The 16,473-nt window shown below is 40.3% G+C and overlaps 1 protein-coding gene and 1 long non-coding RNA gene across 6 annotated transcripts in view; one reads left to right on the forward strand and one right to left on the reverse strand.

The window, feature by feature from the left end:
• The window catches only part of PRUNE2 (prune homolog 2 with BCH domain), a 257,322-nt gene that overhangs the window by 224,196 nt on the left and 16,653 nt on the right, over positions 1 to 16,473 (forward strand). For 4 of the 5 annotated variants that reach the window (XM_077906426.1, XM_077906434.1, XM_077906417.1 and 1 more), the window contains exons 12-15: positions 3,960 to 4,133; positions 10,198 to 10,300; positions 10,908 to 11,039; positions 12,136 to 12,222. In XM_077906426.1, the coding sequence (XP_077762552.1) occupies positions 3,960 to 4,133; positions 10,198 to 10,300; positions 10,908 to 11,039; positions 12,136 to 12,222 (496 nt within the window). Of the gene's footprint in view, positions 1 to 3,959; positions 4,134 to 10,197; positions 10,301 to 10,907; positions 11,040 to 12,135; positions 12,223 to 16,473 lie in introns of those variants that run through there. The other variant, XM_077906451.1, reaches the window with a different exon arrangement.
• On the reverse strand, positions 1,757 to 8,786 carry LOC144318945 (uncharacterized). The gene is made up of 4 exons (XR_013384889.1): positions 8,654 to 8,786; positions 8,293 to 8,417; positions 6,293 to 7,420; positions 1,757 to 4,987 (listed from the first exon to the last, which is right to left on the reverse strand). It is a non-coding gene; the product is annotated as an uncharacterized LOC144318945 (long non-coding RNA).

A 16,473-nucleotide genomic window follows, 5' to 3' on the forward strand; every position in this document is an offset into this window, starting at 1 on the left:
CCAACAAATCAATAAGGACCACAATAGGCAAAGGACTTTATAGGTGCCTCCTTGTCAGTAGGAAAAATATAAATAGCCAATAAACACTTAACATTTTTCACCATCTTTAATAATTAAAGGAATATAAATTAAAAGAGCAAAGAGACAAGTTTCACCCTAAATTGTCCAGGGTTAAAAACTAATATCTTCCAGAGTTTTTGATAGTGTGAAGAAACAACTACTCATATATTTTGGTGTGACATATTCAAGGGCAAAAATACTCATGAAAACTTTACATCCTTATAGTCTCTGAACCAGCATCCCACGGCTATAAAGTTGACCTATAACAAGATGCATACAAAGGATACCTGAACAAAGATGCTTAATGAAGCAAATTCTTTATAAGAACAACAGAATAAGATAAAACTAAATTTCCATCACTATGAAATGATAAACTAAAAAATCAGTAAAATGGAATACTCTTTTTAAAATAAGCAAATAAACAGAGTTGGGGTTCCTGGGTGACTCAGTCAGATGAGCCTGTGACTCTTGATCTTGGGTTGGGAATTTGAGCTTCATGTTGGGTGTAGAGATTACCAAAATAAATAAATAAATAAACAAATAAACAAACTTAAAAAAAATAAGCAGAGGGTTTAGAGGGTTTATATTCACTGAAATGAAAAGAAGCCTATGCTATATTTTTAGGTAGAATCGTATTACAGAAGAGTAAGTATAAAACATGCAGAATGGGGGGCACGTGGGTGGCTCATTCAGTTAAGTGTCTACCTTTGGCTCAGGTTATGTTTTCAAGGTTCAGGGATCAAGCCCCAAGTTGCACTCCCTGCTCAGTGAAGACTCTGCTTCTTCCTCCACCCCTCCTTCCCCGCTGCTCGTGCTTTCTCTCTCTCATGCTCACTCTCTCTTTCTCTCAAATAAATAAATAAATAAATAAATAAATAAATAAATTCTTTAAAAAAAAAAAATAACATGCAGAATAAGGAGCCCCTGACTCAGTTGCTTAAGCATCCAACTCTTTTTTTTTTTTTTTAATTTTATTTATTCATGAGAGACACACAGAGAGAGAGAGAGAGAGGCACAGACACGGGCAGAGGGAGAAGCAGGCTCCATGCAGGTAGCCCAATGCGGGACTCAATCCTGGGTCTCCAGGATCACACCCCGGGCCAAAGGCGGCACTAAACCACTGGACCAATGGGGCTGCCCTTAAGCATCCAACTCTTGATCTCTGTTCAGATCTTGATCTCAGGTCCTTAGTTTGAGACCCACATTGGACTCCACGCTGGGTGTGGAGCCTACTTAAAAAAAAGAGAGAGAGAGAGAGAGAAGGGCACCTGGGTGGCTCAGTGGTTGAGCATTTGCCTTTGGCTCAGGTCATAATCTCGGAGCCCTGGGATCGAGTCCCGCATTGGGCTCCCTGCATGGAGCCTGCTTCCCTCTGCCTATGTTTCTGCCTCTCCCTCTGTGTCTCTCATGAATAAATAATAATAAATAAATAAATAAAATAAATAAATAAATAAATAAATCTTTAAAAAATTATTTATTTCTTTTAAAGATTTATTTATTTATTCATGAGAGATACAGAGAGAGAGAATGGCAGAGAGGCAGAGACAAGCAGAGGGAAAAGCAGGCTCTTCACAGGAGCCCCATGTGGGACTCAATCCCGAATCCCGGGATCACGCCCTGAGCCAAAGGCAGACGCTCAACCGCTGAGCCACCCAGGTGTCCCAAATCTTAAAAAATTTAAAAAGAACATGCAGAATATATAGAATGATCATACTGTGGGAGGGAAGTATGCTTGTATACTTCCCTACGTAATAAAAAGAATACACAGCAAACAATGAGTGAGAATGGCACCAGTGATTTTTGCAGTTTTTCTGGACAATGTCAGCATTGTTTCAACCTTTATTTGCATTTTATTTTAGAAGCAGGAAAAATAATATGGTATACACATTTTTAAAAATGTGGTAGCCTCAGTAAAAGCATGCAGAAAACAAAACAGTCACCCCTCCACCCCACACAGATCACACGGGTCAAGGAAGAGCAAGCCAGAAAGTCCCAAAACAAGGATAGAGGGGCTGGTGGATGGTGAGTTTGTTGCAAGGTAGAGTGTGCACGTATAGGAACATTGAAGACAAGCCCACATCGGGGCCCAGAGACCAGATGGAAAACAGGGTCCCAGAAAGGGAGTAAAGAGAAGCATCCAGGGGTCCTCAGCCAAGAGGAAAGGAGAAGCAGGAAGGGATTCCAGACTGAGAGTCCAATGCCATTGGATGGATTTGTGCCAGTGATGCAGAGCTTGGTCTGAAGCCAAAGGTTGTTGTTTTCTGTCCTTAGTAAGATGAGGCACACTCATCTGGGAATGGAGAGGAAGCCAGAGTGAGGCAAGGCTCTGTAGGTGATGGTAGCTGTTGGTGTTGGCAAAAAGGCTAGGATGGCTTCCCAGCTCAATTTCAGTGTGCTGTTCTAAGTCACGGATAATCAGACACATTTGATGTGTCTTGAGGAATCTTCCAGAACATCATGGCTTTGTTGTGGTCTCCTTACCGAGTACCCATACTTTCAGGAAACTGTCCAAGCTTTCCTTTATTTACTCGTTCACCTCAGTTTTCACTGAGAACTCTGTGCAGGTTTCCAAGTTAAATGTGGAGTTAGTTGATGGAGGTGAAAAATAGAAGTCGTTGGGACGCCTGGATGGCTCAGCGGTTTGAGCATCTGCCTTTGGCTCAGGGTGTGATCCCAGTTCCAGGGATCGAGTCCCACATCGGGCTCCCAGCAGGGAGCCTGCTTCTCCCTCTGCCTATGTCTCTGCCTCTCTCTCTGTCTGTCATGAATAAATAAATAAAATCTTAAAAAATGTAAAAAATAACAGAGGTGTTCAGGTACAATTTCTCGGCCCAAGGAATTCCCAGCCTCACGGTAAAATAAAGAGAATGAGAATCACACACTCAGGGTATAGTGTGATTGCAAACTACTTAAAGTCAGTGTTTGCATGGGCAGGTTTACTACTATAATACCTACTACTGTGCCTGACACATTGTGGCTATCTAGTTAAGTATTGTTCTTAATTATCAAAGTGGCATAAAATGAAAGAAGTACAATGTAAATCAAAAGTCCTTTCCCATGAATGGAAAAATAAGAATGATAATATGCCACAGAATTATTGTGAAGGCTGTAAATAATCTTTTCCTTCAAATTATTTAAACATACAAAGAATAACCATTGTTAAACTCATAGATGAAGTAAAAATGAAAACAATTGCTGCTTATTCTTTTCAGAAAACTTAGCACGGTTGCTGTCTTTTTTTTTCTGGATGTGCAAGAGTGGGTAGTAAATGTTTCCCCAAAGAGTGTTCAGTGGGCTTTTTTATTGCCACATGCACCCACAAATAGGAATGTTATGAATTTTTGGCCTTGGAGCATTTCTGGTCTATACAGTTGTTTGTTTCTTACTTAATGTAAAATCTTTCTGTGGGGAATTTTGAAAAATCCATTGAAGGTAATATCATACTTATGCCCAAATTTACTTCTAATAGGGAAGGGGGCCCAAGTCCTTTGTAAGTCTTAGAGTCAGGGTCTAGGCTGGTGGTGTCATCAAGATACTAACCACTTAGGATGTGTGACCCAAGGAAACAAAATTGCCTGGGCTTGATAAATAGCCCTTCACCCCATGAGAAAAGTCCAGTCTTTAACCTGTGATCAAGGATGAATTGGTACCAGCCTGTCCTCCCTTGGCCCACTGAGGCAAGGCAGCTCTAGCCCTGCATCTATCCCCACCCTCAGCTTGGCCTTGGAATGGATTTGGCTGTTCAGTCCATCAATAAATAAACGTCCTTTATGTGGTCAGGGTGGTTGTGCAACATGGGGAGTGCCATCAGGTTGACTCTGTCTGGAGATGGGTTGTGGTTAAACTGCCTCAACTGTGGAGTCTTGCTCCCTCAGTCCTCCTGTATGCTTCACTTCCAGAAGTCTCCACATCTAACAAAGATTCTGGCCAAGAGTCAGAGTCTATTCCGGAGTATACAGCAGAAGAGGAGCGAGAGGACAACCGGTTGTGGAGAACTGTGGTGATTGGAGAACAGGAACAGCGTATTGACATGAAGGTCATCGAGCCCTACAGGAGAGTCATTTCGCATGGAGGTAGTCAAGCTCTTTGTGAATCAGGGAGGTGGGGAACAGGGCAGCCATATTTTTTTCTTAGATAATGAAAGAGGGTTTTTGCAGCATGACGTCCTCAAAACCCTATTCTGTAATCAATACTCAGGGGGCCATAGAGCTAAGTACATTATCTCAGACTCAAACTCTATAGACATTGGAAATCCTATGTAAAAAATAGCTTTCCAAAGTGAAAACTGCTTTTCACATCAAGTATCTGACGGCTTTAATCTTCTGGGCAAATTTCTTGAAAACTGTAGTCGTCCAATTTAATAATGTCTGTTTGGAACTCATATGGATCAGTTGGATGGTCTTTTTATTGAAATATAGTTGACATACACTATTCTGTTAGTTTCAAATGTACAACAGAGTGATTCAACACTTAAATACATTATGAAATATTCAACAAACTTCCAGCTCTGAAATAAATAAGTCACAGGAATGATAAAGTATGGCACAGGGAATACAGTAAAAAATATTGTAATAATTTTGTATGGTGACGGATGGTGACTACCCTTACCATGGTTTGTAGGATTTAACTAAGTCTCTTCTGAGTCTCTACTACCATGGCCTGTAGTAAGATCAGTACTCCAGAGATGCTTCTCATAACGAAAAGGTCTTTTGATTATTCTTAGAAACTTTGGGAAGTCTCTTTAGGCTCAGCCTGGTCATCTTTTTTCCCCTCCCAGAAGTTTGCTTTTCTATACGCCTGGGCCTGACAACAGGCATTTCCAGTGAAAGCCTCCATCTGCTTAGGGAGGGACAAGCAAGAGAGAAACACTGTGTTCTGTGTCTCCAGTGCTTTGTAGGAGCTCCAGGAGCCTTGATTGATTTTGGAGCTGCAAAAATCAGATGAGCACAAGCAACACATTTAATGTTGTCAACTTTGGAAAACATAAATGGCTTTTTTATTTTTCTGCTGCATGCGCCCGTTTCCTGCAGTCCTGAAGCACCACCCCAAACACTCTGCTGCTCTAGAAAAAAAGTGTAAGCTGACAAGGCAATTGTTGTTCTCTCTTCCTTAGCAAGGACAGGGAAATAAGCATCTTGGCACCGCATTAAGCCCATAGCTTTCGTTTTCTAACGAGCAGAAGGACATTTTGTTTTTTCGATCAGACTTCCCTCCACCAGCTGATTGCCCATCTTCCATCCATGCATTGTTCCCACCATGTAAGTGTTGAGGCCGGCCAGCGATCCTGACCTCAAGAGTGAAAGAAAATGCCCCTAGGTGCCCCTGGCCATGGCTTGCCTTTGCCCTGCCTCACTCTTTGACCTGAAACGATAATATGGCCCAGGGATGGCTGCCATGGGACTGGAGGCAGTTGCCTCCAAGGGAAGCCTTTCCATAGCCTCGCAGAATGGGAGCTGTCCTGATGTTGCTGCAAAGAGCAGACAACACACCACAGAGTCAACCCTTTCGTTTTTAGGACAAAAACCACAACCTAAACATCATCCCAGATCTTCCCAGAAGCGCATGTCTCTCTTGAGCCATGCTTCAGATATTTTTGGTTTGTTGGCTTTTTTGGAAATAAAAAGAAAACAAAACAGAGGCCGACTGTAAAAGTAGCCCGTGCCCATTCAAAAAAGGTCAACACTGGTAGAAAAGTCTGTCAAAGTAAATCAGGTCACCCAGTAATAATCCATAAGAATGTTTACCACTCAGGTCTTAAATCAAGAGCCCCTTTGTTATGAGGAAGCGGCCTCACTGCTTCCCTGCCTTCCCGAGGCCAGGTTATTTCTCATTCTCCCAACAGACTCACCTGCTTGTTCTTTCAACCACAGTGAAAGTAGCTGGGTTGGGTGGGAGGGTTGAGCCCATGGATCTGCTGCCTGGCTCAGGAAAGAGTGATTATCATCAACCCACCAGAGGCTAAACAAAGCCACTGCTTCTGCTTCTCTTTGTGAAAGTTCAGCTTACACCTCAAGTCTAACCTGGTTTGCTGTGCCCTGCATCCCTGCCACCTCCTCCCCTGGCATTCGCTCCCCTCTGTTCTGTGTCGTGAGCTTGGTTTTGTCCGTGTGACTGCTGGTTGGTGTGGAAGAAAAGGCCACCTTTCTTCCCCCCCCTCCCCCCCTACCAGCCCTGCCTCAGCCTCTTCCAGGAGCTGACCTGCATGAGTGTGCCTCTGGCTGCAGCCACCCACCTGGAACGTTAGCCAGATGCCGCCTCTTCTCACCCCCTGAGCAGCTTCTGTACTCTGTAGGTAAAGACAGTTCAGATTTTACTTCTGAATTTGCCAAGGCTCAGGCCACTGTGTTGGAAGCTGACACCGCTTTCTTAGACTTCAGTGATGATAAAGCAGGACTCCCTAGAGACCAATCTACTGCATTTGTTATCCTGGCTTCTGATGAGCATTTAAAATGGAGCATTCCACAGTGAGCAGAGGTCTTGTCTGGGGGTCTGGTGTTTTGCTCTGAGGAGGTTTTCCCATTCAGACCAACAGGAAAATGACAGCCGTACAGTGCAGATTAACCGCAAGATGGTGGTGATTAAAATTGCTGCCTCACTTGGCTGCAAAGCCAGGCTCTGCCAAGTGTCCATGCCAGTTGGGCACAAGGTGTGAGAGCAATATTGCAACAAATAATTCAGCCATCAGCTTTGGTGAGTTCTATGTGAGCTATTGTAAGAGGCCTTGTACACAATATAGAACAGAGTTCAACACCTGTCTTTGCCACTTATCACTCTGTGACCTTGGTACATGACCTCACTTCTCAGGCCTCATCTATTTCATCAGTCCAAAGAGGGTGATAAAGCCAGTGTCACCTCCCATGAGTCCATGAGCAACATTCCTGTTACCTACTTCAATAGAAGAACAAAAAGAGGCTGGGTGGGGTCACTTTCAGGCCAGAAACTGGCTTTTTTGACCTTGGAACAGAGGATGCATTTAAATAACCAAGGACCGTCATACCAAACATTATACTGAGAAGTTTCCTTTCTTGTTTTTTTGTTTTGTTTTGTTTTGTTTTGTTTTTATTTCTCTTATTTCATTATAGGAGATTCAGGTAACTTCTCTACAGTGTTGCTGGACAAATAGCCCTGGAAAGAATGAGGAGAAGAGTTGCGGGCTGGTGTGTGTGTGTGTATGTTTTGTTGCGACTGTGACATCTTCCCTTCTCTCTCCATTCCATTTGCTGGCCAGCAAACTTGTGTTACGTCCCTTTCCTCTCTGTTCTGCCTCAGGTAAGGTTTGCACAATTGCCTCAGAGGGTCTCAGGAGGCCCTGCGGTGGGATTGCGAAGGCACCTCAGCACACACACCCCGAACTCAACTCCTGGGGATTAAGAAGAGAGTCAGATAAAATCACATGTTTCAAACAACCACACTTCAAATGAATTACTCGGCTGCTGACAGCCAACTTGAGCAAGCTGCATATTTAGCAGAGAGAAATTCGGTTAGCGGACAAAAAGCAGATAGGACTACTCATTCCCGTCATTGCTCTTTGCCAGCCATGATGATCTGAAGTATCCTTAGAGTCTAACAAAAATGGCTCCTCTGGGTCTTGGTTTGGAAAGAAAACTTCCATGAAGAAATCGTTTTCTTCCTGTTCCTTTTTGATAGCTTACATTTTATCTCCTCCTGTTCTCTCCCCCCTCTATCTTTTGCCTCTTCTTTCCTTCCTACAGCTACTCTGCCCAAAGGTACAAAAAAAACCACAAAAAGGCAAAAAAAAAAAAAAAAAAAATCCCCACACGCACAAAAAACCACATCTCCATTTGTAAATTTCAGGAAATTTTTCTGTAAAGAGATATTTCTGGGTTAGACAATGAGCAGGAAGTGATGAGTCGATTCTTCACTAGTCCTTCAATGACATGAACCTGAGCAAACGTGACACCACAGCACTCTGAGGACAGACACATTGACACAAAGAGCTGAAATGCCATTTAAGATGACTTCTGTAATACTGTTTATAAACCTCATACTGTCCTTTAAAAAAAAAATTCTTAGAAATTCTCCAGAAACAGAAAAAGAAACCAGAGTACCTGAGAGGTCATGATCTTGACACCCTGAGGCCAGGCAGCAACATCTAGAAAAGATGTTTCTGAAAGGATGCTTTTGTACTTGTTTGTAAGTTGGATTCATTATGTCTGTTATCTCTTTTAATGGACCTGGTCCTTGTCATTGTGCTGAGTCTAAATTACATACCGTTGTGGTGGTTAGCAGTAGCGTAGGGAAGACACCTTATCCTTTTCATTAGGTTATGAGTCTTAAATGCAGTTGTTCGGTGAAGCAAACTCTTCTTGTATTAAAAAACTCCTTCCCATCTTGTTCTAAAAAGAAATTGGTAAACACTGGCATGTTGGAAAAGACAGAACAAAGCAAATAATCCATAGGGAAGCTATCCCAATCCGGTTTTGCAAACATATATTACACCAGGTGTATACTTACATAGGTAGCATCTTCTAAGACATGCAGAGTAAACACTGTATACAACAACCTCAGATTAGTCATACACACAAACCCATAATTTGATATATTTTTAGTTGGTATCACTCTCTTCCCTCACCTCTTTTGTGATAGTGTCATGCTCTCTATCTTGGTCGAGAACATCTTATTAAACTGCTTTTCAAGAGTTAAGCCCATCCGAGTCTATATCCAGCTGGTATTTTACTGCCATGTAATCAGCAGGGGGGTATTTAGAGTCCTGAAAAAATGAAACACCCTGAGTTCTGATCAGGCTGGAGGGCATGTCCCGTCCGCCTACTCAGAGCTCTGAGGCAATCTCTGTTTAATGATTCTGAAATCCAGATCTATGTTATATGGCAAAAATTCCAAGTGCTTAAAAAAGGATATAAAAAAAGGTGGGGGTGGGGGGAGCACCTGGATGGCTCAGTTGGTCAAGTGGCTGACTCTTGACTTTGCCTTGGGTGGTGATCTCAGCGTGGTGAGATCAAGCCCCATGTCGGGCTCCATGCTAAGCATGGAGCCTGCTCGGGATTCTCTCTCTCCCTTTCTCTGTGCTCCTCCCCCTGCTCATGTGCTCTCTCTCTAAAACAAATAAATAAATCTTAAAAAAAAAAAAAAAAGACAATGCATTGCATCCATTTTTAAGCCTGAAAGATGTGTGAGATTTTACATATAAACCTGTGGGACTTTGACCAGTAGCTGTCATGAGTTTTAGAAATGAGCTCTGAGGGAACACAGAGCTTAAAGAATGAGACAGAGCTTTCAGATGTGGGAAAAATGTCCTGAGATGTCCCTATATTTTCCTTGACTCTTTGGAGTTCCACACTTGCCTTTTATCTCCTTACCACCACATGCAAACAGACCTCCACTCCCTGTCCAGGTTACTAGGAAGTAATTCTCAAGTTTTCCCAAAGTATATATTTTCATAAAATTCAAAGAGAGGTCAGCATTAACCAGGCCCTTCTTGGGTTTGCTCCATTTTAAAAAGATGAGGCTGTAAATTCTGTGCACAGGTATTCTAGGCCTGGCCAGAACTTTCTGTGTGTCCCTGCACTATCTATTGAATTTGGAGACCCCGGGGATGCAAATGAACCAGTCCTCAAAATAAAAATAAAAATAAAGGTGCTTTATTTGTGAAACTACTAGTATCTTCTGGTCACTGGAGTACATGCATCTGATTATATTGCAGTTTAGTAAATAGATTTCCCCTTTACATTAACCAGAGTCTAAAATGAATAAAAACTAAAGAGGATCAAACAGATCTTCTCAGCCATTGAAGGACAGAAGCATTATATAAATTAGAAACCTGTAAGTCAAAACCTCCATTCTTTGACAAATTGAATACATACCCCATTCATGACGATGTACAACACATATAATCGTCCATAATAAATGGATATGCTGTATATGCAAATATATTCACACTGTGTGTTTAAGACTCTATATAACATACACTTTAACTACTGACAAGTAAATTTATGTTTGTACTTCTAGAACTATAGTCTATATCATACTCACTTAAAGATTTATCTATTACATCCATATACACACACTTGCAAGGCTTCCAGATTTGTCCTTTAGGTTAAATATTTTCTTATTAAGAGCTTTCAGTTGGTTACAAATGTCTTTTTGTCTGTCCCCCAGGCTACTATGGGGACGGCCTAAATGCCATCATTGTGTTTGCTGCCTGTTTTCTGCCAGACAGCAGTCGGGCGGATTACCACTATGTCATGGAAAATCTTTTCCTGTGAGTGATACTTTTGACAAAGCGCTTTGAGTGAATGTCTGTGGCATGTCATGGCAGATAGAGCATATTTAAGAAGAGGAAATAGATGATGGAGAATATTTGTAGCCTTTGTTGAAAATCAATGAAATCTCTGTCAAGGAATATTGCTCAAGATTTTGTCAGCAGAATGAATTGAAAACAAAAAGAACACAGTTTTTCCTGCCCTCTAAAATTCTGTAACATTTCCTTTGGCTAACGTGTTATTTCCATTCCCCAATAACATATTTTTAGTCATGATAACCCAGCTTTATTTGTGTCATTCACTTGTGCCCTTGGTATATAACAACATTGTTGACATTTTTAAAATTCAGGTTCTAACTTACACATTTTTTTAGTGTACCTGCATTAAAAAAAAAAAAAAAAAGATAACCATACAAATAAATGAGCAATACTCACTCTCAGAGAAATACTTAGGGAACTGCATTCTTTTCAAGGTAAAGAGGTAATATACACAACCATTCTTAAATGTCATACACCCTATAATTTAAATGTTATATAATTAGAGTGTAAATACAATGAACTGTTTCATGTGGGAAATGAAAACACTCCTCTTCCTTCCTGTGATCAGATATGTAATAAGTACTTTAGAGCTGATGGTAGCTGAGGACTATATGATTGTGTACTTGAACGGAGCAACCCCGAGACGGAAGATGCCAGGGCTGGGCTGGATGAAGAAATGCTATCAGATGATTGACAGACGGTATGTAGGCTCCATTATTTAATCCCTGTCTTGACTTCCTCAATAACTCCCACTTCTAATTCCCTGTAATCTACCAAAACTGTGATCACCTTCTAGGAACACTGAATTATGTGGAGTTGAAATAATAAATTATACAAATATTAATAGAAGTGTCACTTGATGCCCCAAATCTGAAATAAAGCTAGATTTTGTTAGATATTGTCATCTCAAACCTGGTGACCAACTCTGTTCTAAACTATGCATACGTCTTTGCCACGTGGAGGTGCAATTGATGCTGATAAACCAGAATAGCCATGATTCTTTATTGGTTTCACGTGATCTTAATGATGTTTATGTGCACTGGAACTGTTGATTTCAGCAACTATTGTGCTCTTATCTCATTATTCAGTGATAATTCTACTTAACTGCTAGCCCATTAGGTGCCTTGGTGCACCTTTTCCTCGAGATACTTTACTTCCATCCATACTGGCTTGACTAGAACAAAACATGTTATATTGCTAACCACAGGAAAATTATCATAACCATACAAATTTATGGTGTCTGCAGTTAAGTGTGGCATCCCCTTAGATGTGGCTCCTTGCATGATCTTATATTAACTAAGATCCATTTATTGACCCAAACACTTATAAAGTAGCATTGCTAATGCTGGAAAACATGCCCAAATGTCAAGAACATTAAAATGGTAATCTGAAGGCCAAACAACCACATGTTATACTGTTAGTTGTTTCAGAAGAAGAAACCAAGGCTCAATCGGCTAAATTGCTAGTAAGAATGTGTTCTTTTCAAAATAGTAAATATAATGCTGGCAAAAATGAAAAGCATTGTTAAGCAAATTCTAGATTTATGCGCTCCAGATATACAAACATTCTATTTTACATTGATTCCTATGGGAAGTTGAGGTTGGCATCATCCAAATTATAAATCATTTCTCAAAAAGTATTTTTTTATTAATTATGGTCATTCTATACCTTCCCATCAGGTATTAGCAACTTACTAGAACTCTAATATTATAATATTCTTATTTGGGGATACACTTTCTGTTTTACCTCCTACCAGAAAGAGGTTGTGAGTTACTCTTTTTCTTTTTTTAAAACAGGTTGCGAAAGAATTTGAAATCATTCATCATTGTTCATCCATCTTGGTTCATCAGGACAATCCTTGCAGTGACACGACCTTTTATAAGGTACATTGTTATTATAGAAAAACTAAAAGCACTATTAGTAGTTTTCCAAAATATGTCCTATAAACAAGAATTCATAAACTGAAGGAGTATTTAGGAAGACATATTTTGCCTCTGGCTTTCCTGGAAAGATATTTTGAACTATCTAGCAAGAGCCCTAAGTAAGAGTGAGCATTATTTTATAATGACTCTTTTCCCCCATTATTACAAAATGTGACCTCACTATGAAGTAGTGGGGTCTCCATGCCACATTACAGAAGGGTAGATAATACTTTTAAAGTGATATGGTATTTTGTAGAGAATAGAAAAGGAAGCATAACATGGCAATAGAGGGGCACCTGGCTCAGCAGTTGAGCATCTGCCTTTGGCTCAGGTTGTGGTCCCAGGATCCTGGGGTCGAGTCCCACATCAGGCTCTCTGCAGGGAGCCTGCTTCTCCCTCTGCCTATGTTTCTACTTCTCTCTCTCTCTCTGTCTCTCATGAATAAATAAATAAAATCTTAAAAAAAATAGAAAATAGAAAATAAGGAAAAACCAAGGACAGAATCAGGAGCAATGACTTATCCTAATTCTTTTTCTGAACACAGATCATATAGGCCACCAAACTTGGGGAAAGAGTCTGTACAGCCATTCTGAGAACTTTTTTGATTGCTCATGAGGATTCCTGGTCTCAATTCAGCTCAATTCAGTGAATATTTATTCACCATCTATATTGTGTTAGATAGCATATAACCTTACATTTTGGGGATGCAAAGAAAAATAAAACATGCCTCATAATGTAGTAGGATTTGGAACAGTTAAATGCAAGGGACAGTAAGTATTTCCTAGAGCTTTAAAATGAAATACAGTCTTATACAACATCAGGATGCAGATTAGATAAATGGGAAGTTTTCTGTTTCAAAGTTACTAATGAATTTCTAAGAAACATTCTGGTCATTTCTGGAGAAAAAAACAAAAACAAAACCTAAAAGTTAAAAACCTTTATTTACTTTTTACATATAGTTTACTGTGCCTTCCAGATTCATCCTTTTTTGTTCAGCGTACACTTATATATATGTAGCATTTCCATCTTCTACTTCCAACAATTGAATAGCATCGTTCAAAGCAGTTTTCCTCTGGCGAAGTTTAGTTCTTTACCATATTGTATTCAATTGCTTCAGAAAATCCTATGAGGGCAGCCTGGGTGGCTCAGAGTGTTAGCGCCGCCTTCAGTCCAGGGCGTGATCCCAGGGGACTGAGTCCCACGTCAGGCTCCCTGCATGGAGCCTGCTTCTCCCTCTGCCTGTGTCTCTGCCTCTCTCTCTCTCTCTCTGTCTCTATGAATAAATAAATAAATTTTTTATTTTTTGCATTAGAAGACTGGAAAATTTATTTTTTTATAATAAATTTATTTTTTATTGGTGTTCAATTTGCCAACATACAGAATAACACCCAGTGCTCATCCCGTCAAGTGTCCCCCCAGTGCCCTTCACCCATTCACCCCCACCCCCGCCCTCCTCCCCTTCCACCACCCCTAGTTCGTTTCCCAGAGTTAGGAGTCTTTATGTTCTGTCTCCCTTTCTGATATTTCCCACACATTTCTTCTCCCTTCCCTTTATATTCCCTTTCACTAATAAATAAAATCTTTTAAAAAAAATCATATGAGGGGCACCTGGGTGGCTCAGTCAGTTAAGCTGCTGCCTTTGGCTCAGTCCATAATCATGGGGTCCTGAGATTGAGCCCCAGATTGGGCTTCCTGCTCAGTGGGGAGTCTGCTTCTCCCTCTGTCCCCCCCTGCTCATGCTTGCTTGCTCTTTCTCTCTCTCTCTGAATAAATTAAATTTTTAAAAAATCATATGAAATATTTAAGATATACAAAAAGCCACTTATTTTAATAATAGAAAATGTTTTTGACAGTGGATTAGGAATCCGTGTACCCTGAAGAGCTTATAAAAAGTTTCATGGTGGATGCCTGGGAGGTTCAGTTGGTAGAGCATGCAACTCTTGATCTCAGAATTGTAAATTCAAGCCTCCTGTTGGATGCAAAGATTACTTAAAAATAACATTTTTTTTAATTTAATGAGAAAAAAATAAACAGCATTCATATTCATTCACTAATGTCTACTTAATAGTTTGAGTGTTACAATTATAAAACAAATAAATTTCTTGATAAATAACAAAATATTTGTTACTGTAAGGATACTGAAAAATAACTATAATTCAACATTATTTATTGAAGGGGCTTCAAGATAATAAATATAGCAAAAATAATAAAATTAGGGCAAATAGTATTGTGGTAAATTACAGAAAACAATGGTTTACATTTATTGAGTACTTACAGGTATTGTTTCATTTACTTATAGTGACAGTCCTCTGAAGGAGGACCTGTCTACTATTTCCCTTATATAGGAAAAGTCCCTGGGGTTCAGTGAGGTCAAATAAATTGTCTACAGCAAGAGCCAGCACACCCATTCTGTAAAGGATCAAATGGTAAATATTTTAAGATGTGTGGGCCATCTGGTCTCAGTCACCGCTGTTTGACTCTATCATGATAGGTCAAAAGCAGTCATAGACAACATGTAGATAAGTAAGTATGGCTGCCTTCCAAACTTGATATAGGAACACTGAAATTGAATGTCTTAAAAAGTTTTACATGTCACAAAATATTCTTATTTTGATATCTTTTGAAATGTTTTCTTTATTTTTTAAGATCATATTTATTTGAGGGAGAGAGTGAGCAAGAGAGAGAACAGGAGCAGGGGCAGAGAGAGAGAGACAGAGAGAGAGAGAGAAGCAGACTCCTCGCTGAGCAGGGAGCCCAACATGGGGCTTGATCCCAGAACCCTGAGATCATGACCTGAGCTGAAAGCTGATGATTAACCTACTGAGCCACCCAGGTGCCCCTTAAATATTTTTTAAAAATGTAAAAACCATTCTTAGCCATACGACTGTGAAAACAGTCAACAAGCTGGCTTTGGCTCGTGGGCTATATAGTTTGCCAACCCCGGTCGAATGTAATACAGCCAATAAATGATAGACTCAGGCTTTGAACCCAATTGTCTGCCTCATTATAAAGAAAAGACGTTACAAAAATAAATAAATAAATAAATAAATAAATAAATAAATAAATAAATAACACATTACAAGTACTTAAACATTGTATCCTACTGTCTCATCCTGTGAGACCCTCTTTAAAGATCCCCCTGCAAAATCAGTCTGTATAACTAATTTTTAGACCTGAAAAAAGAGGTCATTCAAATGTATTATAGGTCTTCTCGCTGCTGAAGGTAACACCTAGGATAAAGGTAGATGAGAAATTCGTTTTTTTTAAATGTGAGGTGGAGATTGAGAGGTTAATGAGCTCAGTTATTGTTCTCAGAAAGCTCAGGGCCTCGAAGCTGACTGAAGCAGATAAGTAAGCAATTACAACGCAGAGTACCTTGAGGATGATAACTCAGGGTGAGGGTGAGTTGGGGGGTGACGGGGGAGAGTAAAGGTGGAAAGTCAGTGTCAAGAGAGGCATTCCAGAAGAATGAGCCATCAAAGTGAGTTCTGAAGTACCGATAGGACTGGCTAGCTAAACCAAGGTAGAAACAGCAAGAAGGAGACAATATGGCGTGTCAGAACTGTACGTTCTAGTGAACATAACCCTGAAGCTGGAGGCTTTGCCCTACGCCCACTCCATCTTTTATCACAACCTGAATTTAGCTCAGAAAGTCCAGGGGAAAAGGCCTCACATAGCCTATCATTGGTAGTGTGTGTTCGCCCAAGACTTATCAGGACTACAAGTGACTATATGGAAATAAAAGATATTCACAAGTCACAGCCAGTGGCCCAGGGTCAAACTGCAAGTAAAATGTGAAAGATAACTATACAGAGAAATGACCTTGCAAACACTTCCTTCTAGAATGAACAGTAGTTAAAAAGGAGGCAGTACAGTTGGCAGACAGCTCAGCATGATCAGCAGACTGGGGGAGGTCTCTTCATGGGAAAGTGTTCAAGAAAGTGCAGTCTTGATCAAGTTCCCTTTCAGGTGGAATTGAACTACATGCAATTGCAAGTAGTTCAATTCATTAAAGAATTAGTTTGCAATCATACACAAATGCCTTCTTGTAAAACATCCAATCATTAAGAATAAGACCAAGTGTTTCCTTCAACAACTACCAATTCCTCTTCCGTACTCCCTTCCCAGTGGCAAATTCCTTCCTTGGTGAGTCTCGGTGGTATTTCACATTGTTTTCCATATGTTTACACAAATCTAACATGCTAATGTTTA

Source organism: Canis aureus, chromosome 1 (genome assembly GCF_053574225.1).
Source record: "Canis aureus isolate CA01 chromosome 1, VMU_Caureus_v.1.0, whole genome shotgun sequence".
NCBI classification, from domain to species: domain Eukaryota; kingdom Metazoa; phylum Chordata; class Mammalia; order Carnivora; family Canidae; genus Canis; species Canis aureus.